The following is a 13479-nucleotide window of genomic DNA, read 5'->3' as shown; positions in this document are numbered from 1 at the left end:
TTAATTTATCTGATCATTATATCATGTAATGATAAATTATTGTTTTTCATTATATATACTATAAAATTAAACAAAACTTCCAATAAAAAAAATAAATCAGCCCATAGTCTGTGAACGCAAATGTGCTCAGATCTTCACATAGAAATGCCAGTATTATAATTTAGCCAGCATCCGTCGAGACGATGGTCGCTCGGAGAGACTTTTCTCTGGTTTTTGCGTTTTTAACTGTGGAAGATCACTGGAACGGCACTTGACCTAAAGTCATTATAACTAATTAAAAGAGGAAAACAAAGGGTGCATGGGAGAGTCAAGAGTGGGCGCATCGACTGCGATTTATGATTAATAAGGTCTTAACCGAAACAACGAAAAGTGTGGTAGCAACCGGGAGGAGTGTGGGTGTGAATTACGATCTTAATCACCAACCACTTTATTGTTATTATTATTAATTAACAGCAATTAAAGGTGTCGACTTTACTGTGCATCACCTAATGAAATACTCATTATGATGTTTTTTTATATTGTTTTTTTTTAATCTATGCTTTTTTTATTTGATGGGTTAATTCAAATTAATTAACTCAGATTGTTTTTTATATTCTTTTTTTTAGTAATTTTTTTTAAATTTTATCATTCAACATTATGTTATTGAGAATTCAACTTTATGATTTGTTTCAGTTTATTTTTTATGGGGTTGTCAAGGTTTCATAACTCAAGTTATGGATTTAGTAGGTCAACTAGGATTGATTTAACATGTTATTATTTCAATAATTTTTTTAAAAAAATTATCTTAAATTTTTCTTAATTAATTTTTTTTCTTGTTCTAGTGCAAGAAGGACAATATCTCTGTATTTCTTCTCATCCAAAATACCATTCCCTTAATGGTATTCTGACTTACTAATAAAGCTCTCGATTATTATGGAGAAAAAAAATTAAGTTCTGGTTTGTCTGAACGTTCAAAGCATGTAATTTGAAAAAATTATAGATGCCATTGTTCCATTGAATGGTAGCTGGATCAATACATTGGTGCACATGTACATGCAAGGTGCAACTGCTCGAACTGTGATGATGGAACAGAAGCTCGATAGAATCATGGATATATATATATACATTACTTGGTATCATAAATTCCCAGTAATTTTTTATTGGAAAATACAGCATATATATCTTCAAACTTTATCTTCATTCTCGAATGAGTGTGCACTCTGTACTCTTGTTCAAGAAAAAATTTTGGTTAACAAATGTGTTATAGGCAGTGACTTGGTAATGAGGAAGGGAAGAAGATGGGTTTTTTACTAGAAGTAGTTTTACATTACAAAGCTAGTAAAACGATAAATAAATGCGAGATATTCAAGAAACAGGTGGTGCATTTTTCTAAATTCCTTAAAACTCAATATATTAGAGTATCACTTTTCTCCATAAATAACTGAGAGGGAATTAAGAGATTCTTAGCAAAAATAAAAATTCAGTTAATTTATAGAAAATCAGATAAAAAAAACCTAGATTTGTGGACAGAATTGCCAGTATCTGTACTCCTGTCTACCATCTTCGATGTCATTTTTCATTTGACTGGTTTCTGAAGTTGGCGTGAGTGGACCGAATCATCAAATCGATGAAAATGATATGTCTAATTAATGGAGGTTGCATAAATCTAATTAATATTTGGTTACTTGGAAATTTTTTTAATCTTCCTTTTTATTATTAATACTAATTTCATTTGAATCTGCAATATTAATTACTTTTCCTAATGATTAGAATTATAAGCACTACTATACTATACCCTTAGCAAATTCCAATTAACCTTGACAGGTAAATAGGTATAATAGGTAGCAATATTATTCATGGAAGGTAAAAATATGAATGCAAGTCCAATATCTCAGGATTAATAGTTTGTAACATATTTTCTAGATGAACTCTAATCAGAGAGATTGCATGGAACTTGCTCAATCTTATTTTCGGTGAGATACATGCATGCATGTATTTATCCCAGGATTCATGATACTTGAATCCTCTTCCTGGTTAGCGAATATATATATATTGCATGGAATAAAAATAACAATACAGAATATATATATATATATCGTCTATTATCAAATTCAATATGACAGAAAGATGACCTGAGCCACATATACCATAGGGTTAATTAATTGTTTGCTGCATTCTGCTTATTCGCATTTCTTATGACCTGAGCCACATATACATAGGGTTTGGGATTAAATTTATCAAGGAATTGAAGGAAGTAAAAACAGAATGACATACTCAATAGAACAAAATCCAAAAACATGAACAAGGATCAAATTTTCAAATATTAATGATCATGCATATTTTCTGCAATTCTAGCTCATCATAATTTATGTCCAACTAAGCGATTTTGTCATGGCGACAGACAATTAATTACGACCTTCATGAATCCATGCCCAGTGTGAATGAACAATGCCTTGATCGAGAACTTCGGGTAACATCAAGCAACGGATCACTCATCTCTGAATAGCTAGTGACCTGAAACCATCAACTCTTAATATAGCATCTTCTGATCTTGCAGTAAGGTTGCCTTGCTTCTTTAATTTCTCATGATGTTTCCGGAAGACGGAACTCCCTATATATGATGTTTCCAAACAATCAAGATTTAAAAATGAGGCTTAACTCAATCATCAGTCCCTCCTAAACGGGTGCCTTTAATTGTTTATTGAAAGAGAAGAAGCGTGGGAGAAGGGGCAATATCTAGTGGACTCGAATCCTTTGGATTGCCTTCAACGTGGGGGATTGAAGGATAATGAAATCTCGCCGTGAGATCAAGGTTTAGGTCAGGCAAGGCACATGAATCATCCTCTACGCAACTTAAGGCATCCGATACTTGCTCCTTATCAACATGAGGTTTTGTTGGCTTCTGTATGGCCTGAATTTGCAGTCCAGATGATGATGCACTAGCAGGGTTTGGTGGGTTATGAGGGCGCAGGAGATTCTGTTTCAAACGATGATTATTTGGATCAACCCCCATGTTTATAAGCTTTCTCCTTAAATGAGAATTCCAATAGTTCTTCACTTCATTGTCTGTACGCCCAGGCAATCTCCCCGCTATTAATGACCACCTGAAAACATTTTAACAAGAACAGAAAAGTCAAATGTGATGTAGTTGTAGTATTACCATTTTTTTCTTTGTAGAATTATTAGAAGAGGACTTGTAATTTAGCATTAATGAAATCGTATGTCAAGATACATGCCATTGCATGGTACTGCAATACTGCAATTTAATTCTTATGTAGGAAATATATAGTCTCTTCATTAATTTCAGCAGTAGGATTTGAAACTGAAGGGGAGGAAATTAAAATGTGGAATATGAATATATCTCACCTGTTTCCTAGGAGCGCATGAAGCTTGATGATGAGATCTTCTTCATCTTCAGCAAAGTTGCCTCTTTTAAGGTCTGGCCTAAGATAGTTTATCCATCTTAGCCTACAGCTTTTACCACAACGAAGTAGGCCTGATCAATCAACATGAAAACCAAATATTTTTAATATTCCTCTAACAATGTTCTTAAGTAATCATAACATGCTTATTTAAAACAAAACGAGAGAGACTAAATAGTTAATGAACTTAAATAGTTCGAAAACAAGTTTTATATAGTAGAAGGAGAAACCTGCAGCCTGCGGAAGATAACTCCAACAACCTTCGCCATGTTTTCGAATATAATCTATGAGTTTCTGGTCTTCTTGCTTAGACCAAGCTCCTTGGTTTTTGGCTTGTTTATCACGGCCAGGCTTCCCCATTAGCTTAACACAGAGTTTCTAAAAACAAAAAGAAATGACTCAACTGAAAACGAATGAGAGAGCAGATCATACCCAAGAATCCTATATATATGGGGAAGAGAGATCAGTTGAAAATGGTGGTATTTATTTTCTTCGAAATTTGCAAGAAGAAAGGGTTGACTTGGACCGGTGGTTTGGCATGCATGTGCCTCTGAAAGAGGTGTATCCTAAGCAGTTTTAAATTTATTTATTTATTTATTTTTATTTTTTGGGGTTAGGTTAGTCGGTGGCCGTTAGGTATAAGACTCTATCTATTACTGATCATTAGACACTCCAATATTTCTCTAACAATGTTTTTTTTTTTTTTGTTACAAATATTGAAAGACTAATGGCCCAATGACGAGTCTCGAAAGCATGAGTCTCTCTGGATTTTGATCAGAAAAACAATTAATCATTCTTGACAAAGTACCTCCTCGACCAGTAAACTGGTTGTGAGAGGCTAGACAGGTTGAAATGGGACAAAAGAGAGCGGGACCGAGCTTCTGTCAAGAACATTAAAAATCAGATAAATAAGTACGAGGAAAAATAAATTAAGGAAGATGGCACTATCACATGTTTTCGCGTTGACTGATAGTTTTCCAACGAGATTTTAGTAGATGTACAGAGAAGGATGATGAGACTGTTTAATCTTTCTTATTAACAAACAGTCATCGCTCATTCTGGATAACTAACTGGCTTTTTAATTTCCACAGCTTCCAGCACACCGTTCTTTCCATGTACGGATCGTTTTGACATATAAAATTGCCTGGAGCTCGTTCGTTTTGGGAAAACATTTATTAAAAAGACTAACCCTAAAATTGAGAATTAATGAACTTATTTAAGCATCGCAATTATTATTATACTTGAAACTTTTGTACCAAAACAGACTCAACCTTTCATAGATTCAAGAGTCTATTTGTGTAGAGCTTTGTTCCAATATATAGGAGACATCTAACCTATAATTTGAGTGGCTTATAATTAACCAATCGTACGTGCATGATACCAAACCCATCTATGTCTATACGTGAGAGGCATGGTTTTTTGTATCTTATTATTACTAACTAAAGGAGGAGGTTAAAGTAACCATGCACGTATTTTCTTTCCTAATCGAGACCAAACATGAAAATAACAAGTAAAAAACCATAAGCCCGTGCCCATTTGGAAATGCGGTGAAAATCACGCGTTATTATAAAATTTAATTTTTTTATAAAAATATAATTTTTTTTTATATATTTTGAATTGTTTTGACATGCTAATCTCAAAAATAATTTTTAAAAAATAAAAAAACATCATTTTGATACATTTCGGCACGAAAAGTTATTTGAAAAACAACAACAACCACACTCCAAACACCCTTGCATTACACTAACAACTAAAACCAGTTTCAATAATAGTTATAAACATATTATCTACACAGAATATATATATATACACACACACACACACACATACATAACAAACGTATTTTTCTTTCCTTTATCTTTTTTTTTATTCTTTCAAGAGTTTAGATAACTTATTTATTTCCTGAATGTGATTTCTGTGTGAATAAAATAAATATTTTAAATATATTATTTTCATCCTTCTGAGTCAATTCTTTATTTGTTTTCATTTTCAAACATGTTCCCTAGCATTATGCATGTGTTTGCGTAATTATGCTCATCGTGATGTAGTTTATGCAGTTGACAGATTGGGTTGATGTATTCAAAATCCTAACAAGAACCATTGGAGAGCCATGTATAGAGTACTTCAATATTTGGTGATGCTACTTGGATGTTAGATTTAGATATTGAGATGAAATACTCTAGTTGCTAAATATATATTTAATTAATCTTGATGGAGGTGAATTTCTTGGAAATCTTCCAAACTATATATATATTGCACTTAATTTTTGTTCTGCAATGGAGTCCAAGTTAGTTTATTGCCTTTAGAAAAGGCAGATTCTAAGTTTGAGTACTGTCTAAAAACTCTCTCAGTAGATATTCCTCAATGGAAAAAACACCAAATCCTTGCGGTAATCAAACAACTATACATAATTATAAGCCATTGTTAAATATTTTATTACCATGGACCTTACGAGGACCAGGTTTAATCTGGTTGAACTCCTTAAGAAAGCAAATAAAAAATCAGTCAGTGGAACATAGAAGAGAATAAAAATTAGGTTGAACATAGCTATCAATAGTATTGAGGATCCTATTCGCTAGGTTACAGTGCATTGATGCAGACCCAACCTATATGATGACGGATCATGCTCCTTAGGTTCATGGACGTGGTGTGTGTACTGTGTATTATGAATGATGGGTGTACTGTGTATTGTAGCTACATGTTTTACGGTGGATTCCATTATATTAAAATAATATTTTTTTTATTTTTAATATTAATATATTATCTAGAAAAAAATAAAAAAATATAATTTGATAGTTTTTATATAAAAAATAATTTAAAAAATGCTTTGAAAAACATGTTATAACATAAAAATAAAAATTCTTAACCCCATGAATTGATTTGAACTCCAGTGTATAGTTTTTTTCTATTTAAATAGTAGCTAGCTTATCTGTGGAGATGCAATAAACAATAAAAACTGGACAAATTAGAAGTCACAAAAAAATTAAAACATAGATTTTGGTTTTAAAGAGAAACTTTATCCAGTTTTTTTAAAAAAAAATCATGAAGGGTCGATGTCAAAACTTATATTTTATGATATCTTAAGGCAAATTGTAATGTGCCCACGAGAATTTATTAAAAGCCTAGTTTTTTACTTAAGGATACAAGTAATATATTGCCAGCCTTTAGTGTTAAGTTGCTGGAATAGCTCAGTTGGCTAGAGCGTGTGGCTGTTAACCACAAGGTCGGAGGTTCAAGCCCTCCTTCTAGCGAATGTTGATTTATTTTTAATTCTCTCTTTTCCACAACAGAATTACCATCATCAACCTGTTGTTGAATTTGTCTTGATGTTTTTAATGTTAATATAATTTGTTCATGTTTCACATTATATTTTTTTAAGTTTTATGATTTTTTTATTTTATTGATCTCAAAAATATATATTATTTTAATATATTTAAAAAACAATATTTGCTATGGTTTACTCCCGAGTTAAATTAAAACAAAAGAATGGGGGGCCTATCTGTGTCCAGCCCAAGCCCATGTAATTGTAACCTTCATTGATTGTGACGTCCATGGTACAGAGCTCAGTAATAATGGGCTTTGTAGTCACGGCCTCATCGATTTCTGTGACAGCTTTTCCTGTGCAAAAACGCCTGAAATTCAGTAGATGAATAAAACCTCCCCCTCTCCAACGCCAATCGAAACCTTGAGTGAGGTCTAGAATAAATCAGCTGACGCCACATTGCCATTCTCTTTTCATTGTTTCTGCTATCTGTTTTTTGTTTTTTTAATAAGAAATGCATCAGGACGACTCGACAACGAGGTTGTGATATTAGCATTAGAGGAAAAGAGATTTTTTTTTTTCCCTGACGAAATGGTGCGGGATCAGAATTGTTCTGTCATCTAAATACTCGTTAACTCAAAAAAAAAAAACAGTTTGATCCGAAACTGAATGCAACTGCAAGCTGACTTCAGCTATGCCTTTTCCAGAATTAAGTGAAGATCAGTATGTGCAATAGCTATTGCTTCTAATATAAAATAAATCCATATGAATTGAAGCTTTTCTGCAAATAAAAGGAGCGCCTGACTCAACACATTTACTTGCTCTCTTCATTGCATTTTTCCCGATTTCCAATTTCTCAAATGGAAATCATTGCTTCGTTGATTTTTCCTAGAGCATGGTTCATCCACTTTCTTCGTCTGATCTGTTGCCTCGTATGTGGTTCCCGCTTTAGTAGTGGGCAAGTATATGATGACCCTTTCACCTTTAAGGAGACTTCGGTAACCGGCCACCAGGTTATCGTTCAGTCACTTTTGCCTTTCGGTGTCCACGACATTCTTTGTTCGTGCCTTTGTGGCAGAGGCTAACCCTACGTAATTGCTTCAGTTTTTAAGCACGTTTGTAATTTCTTCCCACTTCTTTACAGGGTGCTCTCAGTTTGAATCATTGTTTGCGTGGTATGGGTTTGAACAAAGAAGCACGAGCCTACAATATTTGATGAATGATACGTTGAACTTGACTTAGGCCCTTCCAAAGTAATCATATTGATGAAGGGATTTGTTTGAAGGGATTGCTTGCTAATCTTGCCAGTTTCAGAACACAAGTTCATTGACTACAGCTGATGTATGAAATTCCAGCATGTCATATATACAAGGATCTTTCTTGCAGCGCTGAATCAGGGGCCTTACAGCTGGTATCATCCTCCTCTTCATGGGCTAGTTCAGTTGATTGTGGTTTGTCGCTTTGGGTCGGAGCCGGAAAAAGGTCCATTTCGGCCAGCTTTATATATTGAGCATCTCCATAAACCAATTTTGCAGTCACTGAGGTGTTGCTAGGGAGTGCATCGAAACATAATTGTTAAACTCTATGACTCAATAGTAGACAAGTATTCATATCATACGGCCATCGGATCAATGGGACGATCACTGGATCTTTTACCTATGGTCAACAGAAGAGCTATTAAGTTTGAATGGCCATGAAGGGCAAATGATCTGGAGAATCAGAACCGACAATGGGAGGACTAACCATACCCGATTACTTTGTCGTGGCTAGCTAGAACCATTTCAAGGGGTTGGGAATGTTGGTGTCTTGTCGGTTAAACAATTGCACAAGTTGCGCACGCGAGGAACACGTGTGAGGGAAGCTAACGTGCTCCTACAGACCACTTTCGTTATATGCATTTGTCAACCCAGCTGTTCCTCCCTACCACCCTCTGCACGCTGGCCCATAATGTCTCTGGTACTGTATACAGTAACCAATGTCTTCTTGTCTGTTATGGGAATAAACTGAAGGCACTCCAAAATTGACCAGTGGTGGGTGTGGTTCCCATAGAATATATGCCACAAACCAAGCCTCTCTTATCTTAAACAAAGTAATCTGATGCACGATCCTTGTATAAAAATGTTTTCCAGAAAATATTAAAGAGATGTTCTTACAATTTTTATTTATTCTTAACATTAAGATATCAAGACCATAATTGATGTTTTTCAAGGAAAAAAACAGTTTGAAACACGAATTGGAAACTGTACAAATACACACCCAGAGACAAGAACAAGAGACAGAGCCGGACTAATTTAAAAAGAAACACCATCTTAACAAACTTCACAATACACTGGTTTAAAAAAAAAAAAATCAGTACTGAGACACCTATATCTCAACCTGACCCGTTCCTCTAATCTAAAGACCATGCCACTAGAGAATGCTGTCAAAAGCCACTAACTCCACCAAACATAAAATTTCCAAGTCAATACACCATACTTATTTTATTCTTTCTACATTCTCTTTCATTACATTATGGAACAGCTGCTGGTGTTCTCATCACTTAACATTTCGGTTGATGCAGCAGAGTGATCACCATTGTAATTAGGTTGTTCAGTGTAGGGGTCAGGGTAAGGGTAAGGGTAAGGGGCTGGGCTATAATTATAGTAATAGCCAGTGGTAGGTGGGTTATAAGGAGACCTGTGATACATCATCTGGGGGGGTGGTTGCGAGACATTCCTATTTTGCATGTTCATCATCAATGCTGCTGCTGTCGGATGGTTGTGCCCATTCATGTTCATCAGCATTGATGATGGATACTGACCCGTGGCATATCCACCAGTAGGGAATCCTGCATTATTGTTGGATTGAACTTGCAAACCTCCTAGACCATTGGGATTACCTCCTAATGCAGCAATAGCAGCAGCAGCATTGCTAACATTAGCACCATTTCCATGAAAACCTGGAAGGTTGATCATGGCATTCATGTCATTTCCCCTATGGAACTCCCCAGCACTGATACTTCTGCCACCTAAATGGGCATTTTTCATTTGCAACGCTGCCATGGCTTTTTGATCTATCCCCCCACCTGGATTGACCTTCATTCCTATATTCTGATTTGGGTTTCCTTTATTTCCAGCATTCCCATTTACAAGATTGTTCATTTTGTTACCGTTGTTGGAAGTTGCAGCAATGGCACCAATACCTTTCTTTGCATTGCTTGCGTCCATGGCTTGCTGCCTGAGAAGACCCAGTTGGTTTGGCCCGAGAAACCTGAGGTCATCCCCATCCTCGTCTTCATCATCTAGATAGTCATCATCTTCTTCAGCGCAGAATGCAGGGAATTTCGGCTGGTTCTTGAAGGCCTCAAGGCCCTTGACCAAGCCTGGCTTTTGACCTTTAATGTTCCCGTCGTCTTTGATGCAGTTATTCTTTTGCTTTTGGTTTTGGTTGGACTTTTGGAACCAAACTTCAGCATGTTTACCAGCTCTGACTAGTTTCTTAATCAAAGTAGCAGAATCTACAGTTCCTGATATTGTAACTTTCTGTTGCTCAGCATCTATGTTTACTTGGTAAACACCTGTACAAGAGAGTTTTAGGGAAGGGGAAACAGGAGAAAATTTTAGAAGTTGGACGAGCCACTAGAAATTCACCAAATCTAAGTCAACCTTTTGTTTTCTACAAAAAAAATCCAAGTCACCTTATCTTTCTAAAGTGCGAATATCTCAAATTCCCTGGCTACGGAAAAGCCTAAAAGAATGATCATTCCTCATGTGAAGCTACATTTGATAAATCCAGATAATTAATCATTACATATTACACTTTCTGCGGGAATTAGACATTGACTCGTTACCCCCATCTTAACCCAAAAAAGAAAGAAAAGAATGTCAGAGAGACCAAGAAGAACTCAGTTTAAGGAAAATCAATAAAGCTACATGATGAAACATAATCATTAATCTATTCCTGACATGGAAAACAGTAGAGCACAAGTGCTCTCCTCGGTCACTAGCAAAATTGTAGGGCTATAATTTTAGCCTTTTTAATTCCCATTTCATTCGTTCATAGTGCTCTGTTTTTCAAGATGAATCCAACTACAAAATCAAAGCAAAACTATTCCTCTTTTGCTACCAATTTATTAGCAAAAAGACTGCACTGTAAAAATGAAAAAAGAGCAAGCTAAGCAGTCCAGAATTCCATATCAACAAGGAAGAGGGTAAGAATATTACAACATAGATTTTTTTATATATATAAAAAAAAAAGACGATGAGAAAGTCAGCACCTTCAATCCTCTGAAGAAGTTTCTTTACTTTCTTCTTACACCCATCACAGTGAATGTTCACTTTAAGAACACAAGTCTGTACATAAAAAAAACACAAAAAGAAAACAAGCAACAAAAATGAGAAGGAAGATACTTGAGGAAAAAGGCCACCACAAAACTTTGCAGCAGATATGGAAAAAACAACGAAAAAAATGGAGTTAAAAAAAAGGACAGAAAGAATGTGGCTAGGAGAGGGGGAGAGAGAGAGAGAGAGAGAGAGAGAGACCTGTATCTTGAGTAGCTTAAAGTCATCTTCTTTAGTCATCTCTTCAGAACTGTTTGTAACGGAAAGAGGCACAAAGCACTCAGCTAAAAGAGAGGAGAAGAGATAAAAAAAAAAAGAAAAAAAAGTTAGCACATATTGTTCTATCTATAGATGAGCTTGTGAGAGTAAAAGGTTAAAGGGTTCAAGCTGCACAGCCACTTATAGATAAATAGATAGAGAACTTAGATTCTTCATTTCTTACTTCTTTTCCCTTCTCTTCTTCTGCTTCTCAAAAGCAAACAAAACAAAAGCACATGGGTGTTGTTTTAGCTTCCTCAAACTTTAGTATCCGTTAAGTACAGGTTCAACAAGAGTTTTTTAAAAAAATTAAAAATTAATTAATTTTTTTTTTAGTATTTTTAAATTATTTTAATGTGTTATGTTTAAAAATATTATTTTAATTTATTTTTAACTGAAAATCATTTGAAAAAACATCCTCTGAAATTCTTAATATCCCCTTAATAAATAATAATAATTTAAATTTAAATAAACAACCAGCAACACAGAAACCAATGCCAGCTGCCAGGACAAGCGAGAGAGAAAAGGAGAACATGCAGTCAGTGAGCGGGAGGTAAAGTCAGAAGAGGGGAGGGTCAGGACATAAACATCCAGCAGCAGCAGTAGTCGACGGAGGAAGTTAAAAGTGGGGCGAGAGACTGGGAAAAAACTGTTTGGAATGGTAGAAAAAAATAATTATTATATTTTGTATTGAAATATATTAAAATAATATTTTTTTATTTTTAAAAATTTATTTTAAATATTAGAGAATTAAGACAATTCAGAAACATAAAAGAAATTAATTTAAAAATAAAAGATTTAAAAATATAGTTGTACTCCACACAACGGCAGCGAAGAGGGATGATGCTCTCTGCGCTGTGAAATCTGAGGTGATGTGATTTAACGTTAAATACTGGAGGAGAGAAAACAATAAAAGAACAGCGACTTGACAGGCCGACTTCTATCCCTATCCAGTTCGTCACATGTATTAATTTTTTTTCTCGTGAAAATAAGAACACGGACACTCGTAAGGTACTGATTGGATGTTTTGAAATAAAGTTCAAAACTGGTTGATTTATAAACAAGCAAAGAGATGATGGAGTCAGTCCTTTTGATTCTTGGACCCAACACCGACGGGTTTTTTCTTCTTCTTTTTATTAATGTAGATGACTTCAAGGACACGGCGGTATCCTTCTTGCGACGGAGGCACAGTTTGTTTTTTATTTTATTTTCATTTTAACTGTTTTAAGATTATTTTGATTTAAAATTAAAAAAAACATTTTTATATATTTTTAAATAAAAATTATTTTTAAAAAGTATTTTGTGAGCTTTTTGTTTGCTAAATTATTAAAATTCAGTTTCAATAATATAAAAAATATTAATTTAATATTTTTATTATTGAAACGAAAATTTAGCCATTCCTACAATGATTTGTCTTTTTTTTTTTTTTTTTTTTTTTGTAAGTACCATTATTTTTCACTATACTCTTATAGGCCCAAATCAATGGTCAATTAAAAAGCATTTATCCATGAACGACAAGATTCAAATATAAAAGATTATAATTAAAAAAAAACACTAAAATAAAAAATGATTTTTACCAGGTTTGGAGGTAAACATACTCCTCGATACTTTCAAAATTTCAATTATTAACTTTTATTCAATAATAATTTATAATTTAATATTTGATTTATTTCTAACTAGCAATTGAATTGTTTCGGTTTGATTCTTTTTATATATATATATATATATATATATATTTTGTTGAATTCAATTGAATTCATAATTCGAGTCACGAGTTTAGATAATTAACTCTGGGTAGTTATGGATGGAGCTTGATAAATTATTTTGTTGCATAAATTATTCTTAATTTATTTATTTAGATATATACATCAATTTTTTATTTTAATCCAAGATTTTCTTATACAATAACATGTTATAAAAATCCACATATATACTTTTTTTAAGAAAAAATAAAATTTAACCCGCTATAAATATGGCACAACAGCGTTCCATAATTTCAAACAGTCAAGCACGTCCAGTAGCCGGTAAAAAAAGATAACAAGCCTGTGTTAGAAGGACATTTCTCAAAGTTTGCCAGGTGTGAGAATTTGATCGAGTATTTTTTTTGTTTGAGGACTTGACTAAGAAATCAATGACAGCTTGTTAACGAGTTTGTTATTTACCTTGTTTCTATTACTTGGAAATGAGCTCGCAGCACGTTTTTGGTGCTTTGCCCAATTATCATAAGGCTGGGCTAATG

The 13479-nt window shown here is 34.0% G+C and overlaps 2 protein-coding genes and 1 non-coding gene across 4 annotated transcripts; 1 reads left to right on the top strand and 2 right to left on the bottom strand.

Annotated features, from left to right (window-relative positions):
• Nucleotides 1-2133: 2133 nt before the first annotated feature.
• On the bottom strand, nucleotides 2134-3867 carry LOC7482876 (transcription repressor MYB4). Its single transcript, XM_002311459.4, has 3 exons — nucleotides 3632-3867; nucleotides 3346-3475; nucleotides 2134-3083 (listed from the first exon to the last, which is right to left on the bottom strand). The coding sequence occupies exons 1-3, from the start codon at nucleotides 3759-3761 to the stop codon at nucleotides 2678-2680; spliced, it is 666 nt and encodes a 221-aa protein (XP_002311495.2). The 5' UTR covers nucleotides 3762-3867; the 3' UTR covers nucleotides 2134-2677.
• A 2711-nt stretch (nucleotides 3868-6578) lies between these two features.
• Nucleotides 6579-6652, top strand: TRNAN-GUU (transfer RNA asparagine (anticodon GUU)). Its single transcript has one exon. It is a non-coding gene; the product is annotated as a tRNA-Asn (tRNA).
• A 2272-nt stretch (nucleotides 6653-8924) lies between these two features.
• On the bottom strand, nucleotides 8925-11508 carry LOC7488392 (heavy metal-associated isoprenylated plant protein 37). 2 transcript variants are annotated; one of them, XM_002311458.4, is made up of 4 exons: nucleotides 11425-11508; nucleotides 11184-11266; nucleotides 10919-10994; nucleotides 8925-10219 (listed from the first exon to the last, which is right to left on the bottom strand). In XM_002311458.4, the coding sequence occupies exons 2-4, from the start codon at nucleotides 11220-11222 to the stop codon at nucleotides 9168-9170; spliced, it is 1167 nt and encodes a 388-aa protein (XP_002311494.2). In that variant the 5' UTR covers nucleotides 11223-11266; nucleotides 11425-11508; the 3' UTR covers nucleotides 8925-9167. The 2 variants fall into 2 exon arrangements, with proteins under 2 accessions (XP_002311494.2, XP_006379755.1); XM_006379693.3 differs by lacking the exon at nucleotides 11425-11508 and having other exon boundaries at nucleotides 11184-11386.
• Nucleotides 11509-13479: the final 1971 nt, after the last annotated feature.

The sequence above is a fragment of the Populus trichocarpa genome, chromosome 8, assembly GCF_000002775.5.
Source record: "Populus trichocarpa isolate Nisqually-1 chromosome 8, P.trichocarpa_v4.1, whole genome shotgun sequence".
Taxonomy (NCBI): Eukaryota; Viridiplantae; Streptophyta; class Magnoliopsida; order Malpighiales; family Salicaceae; genus Populus; species Populus trichocarpa.
Note: the sequence above shows the minus strand (reverse complement) of the source record. Positions and strands in the feature narration are given on the sequence as shown.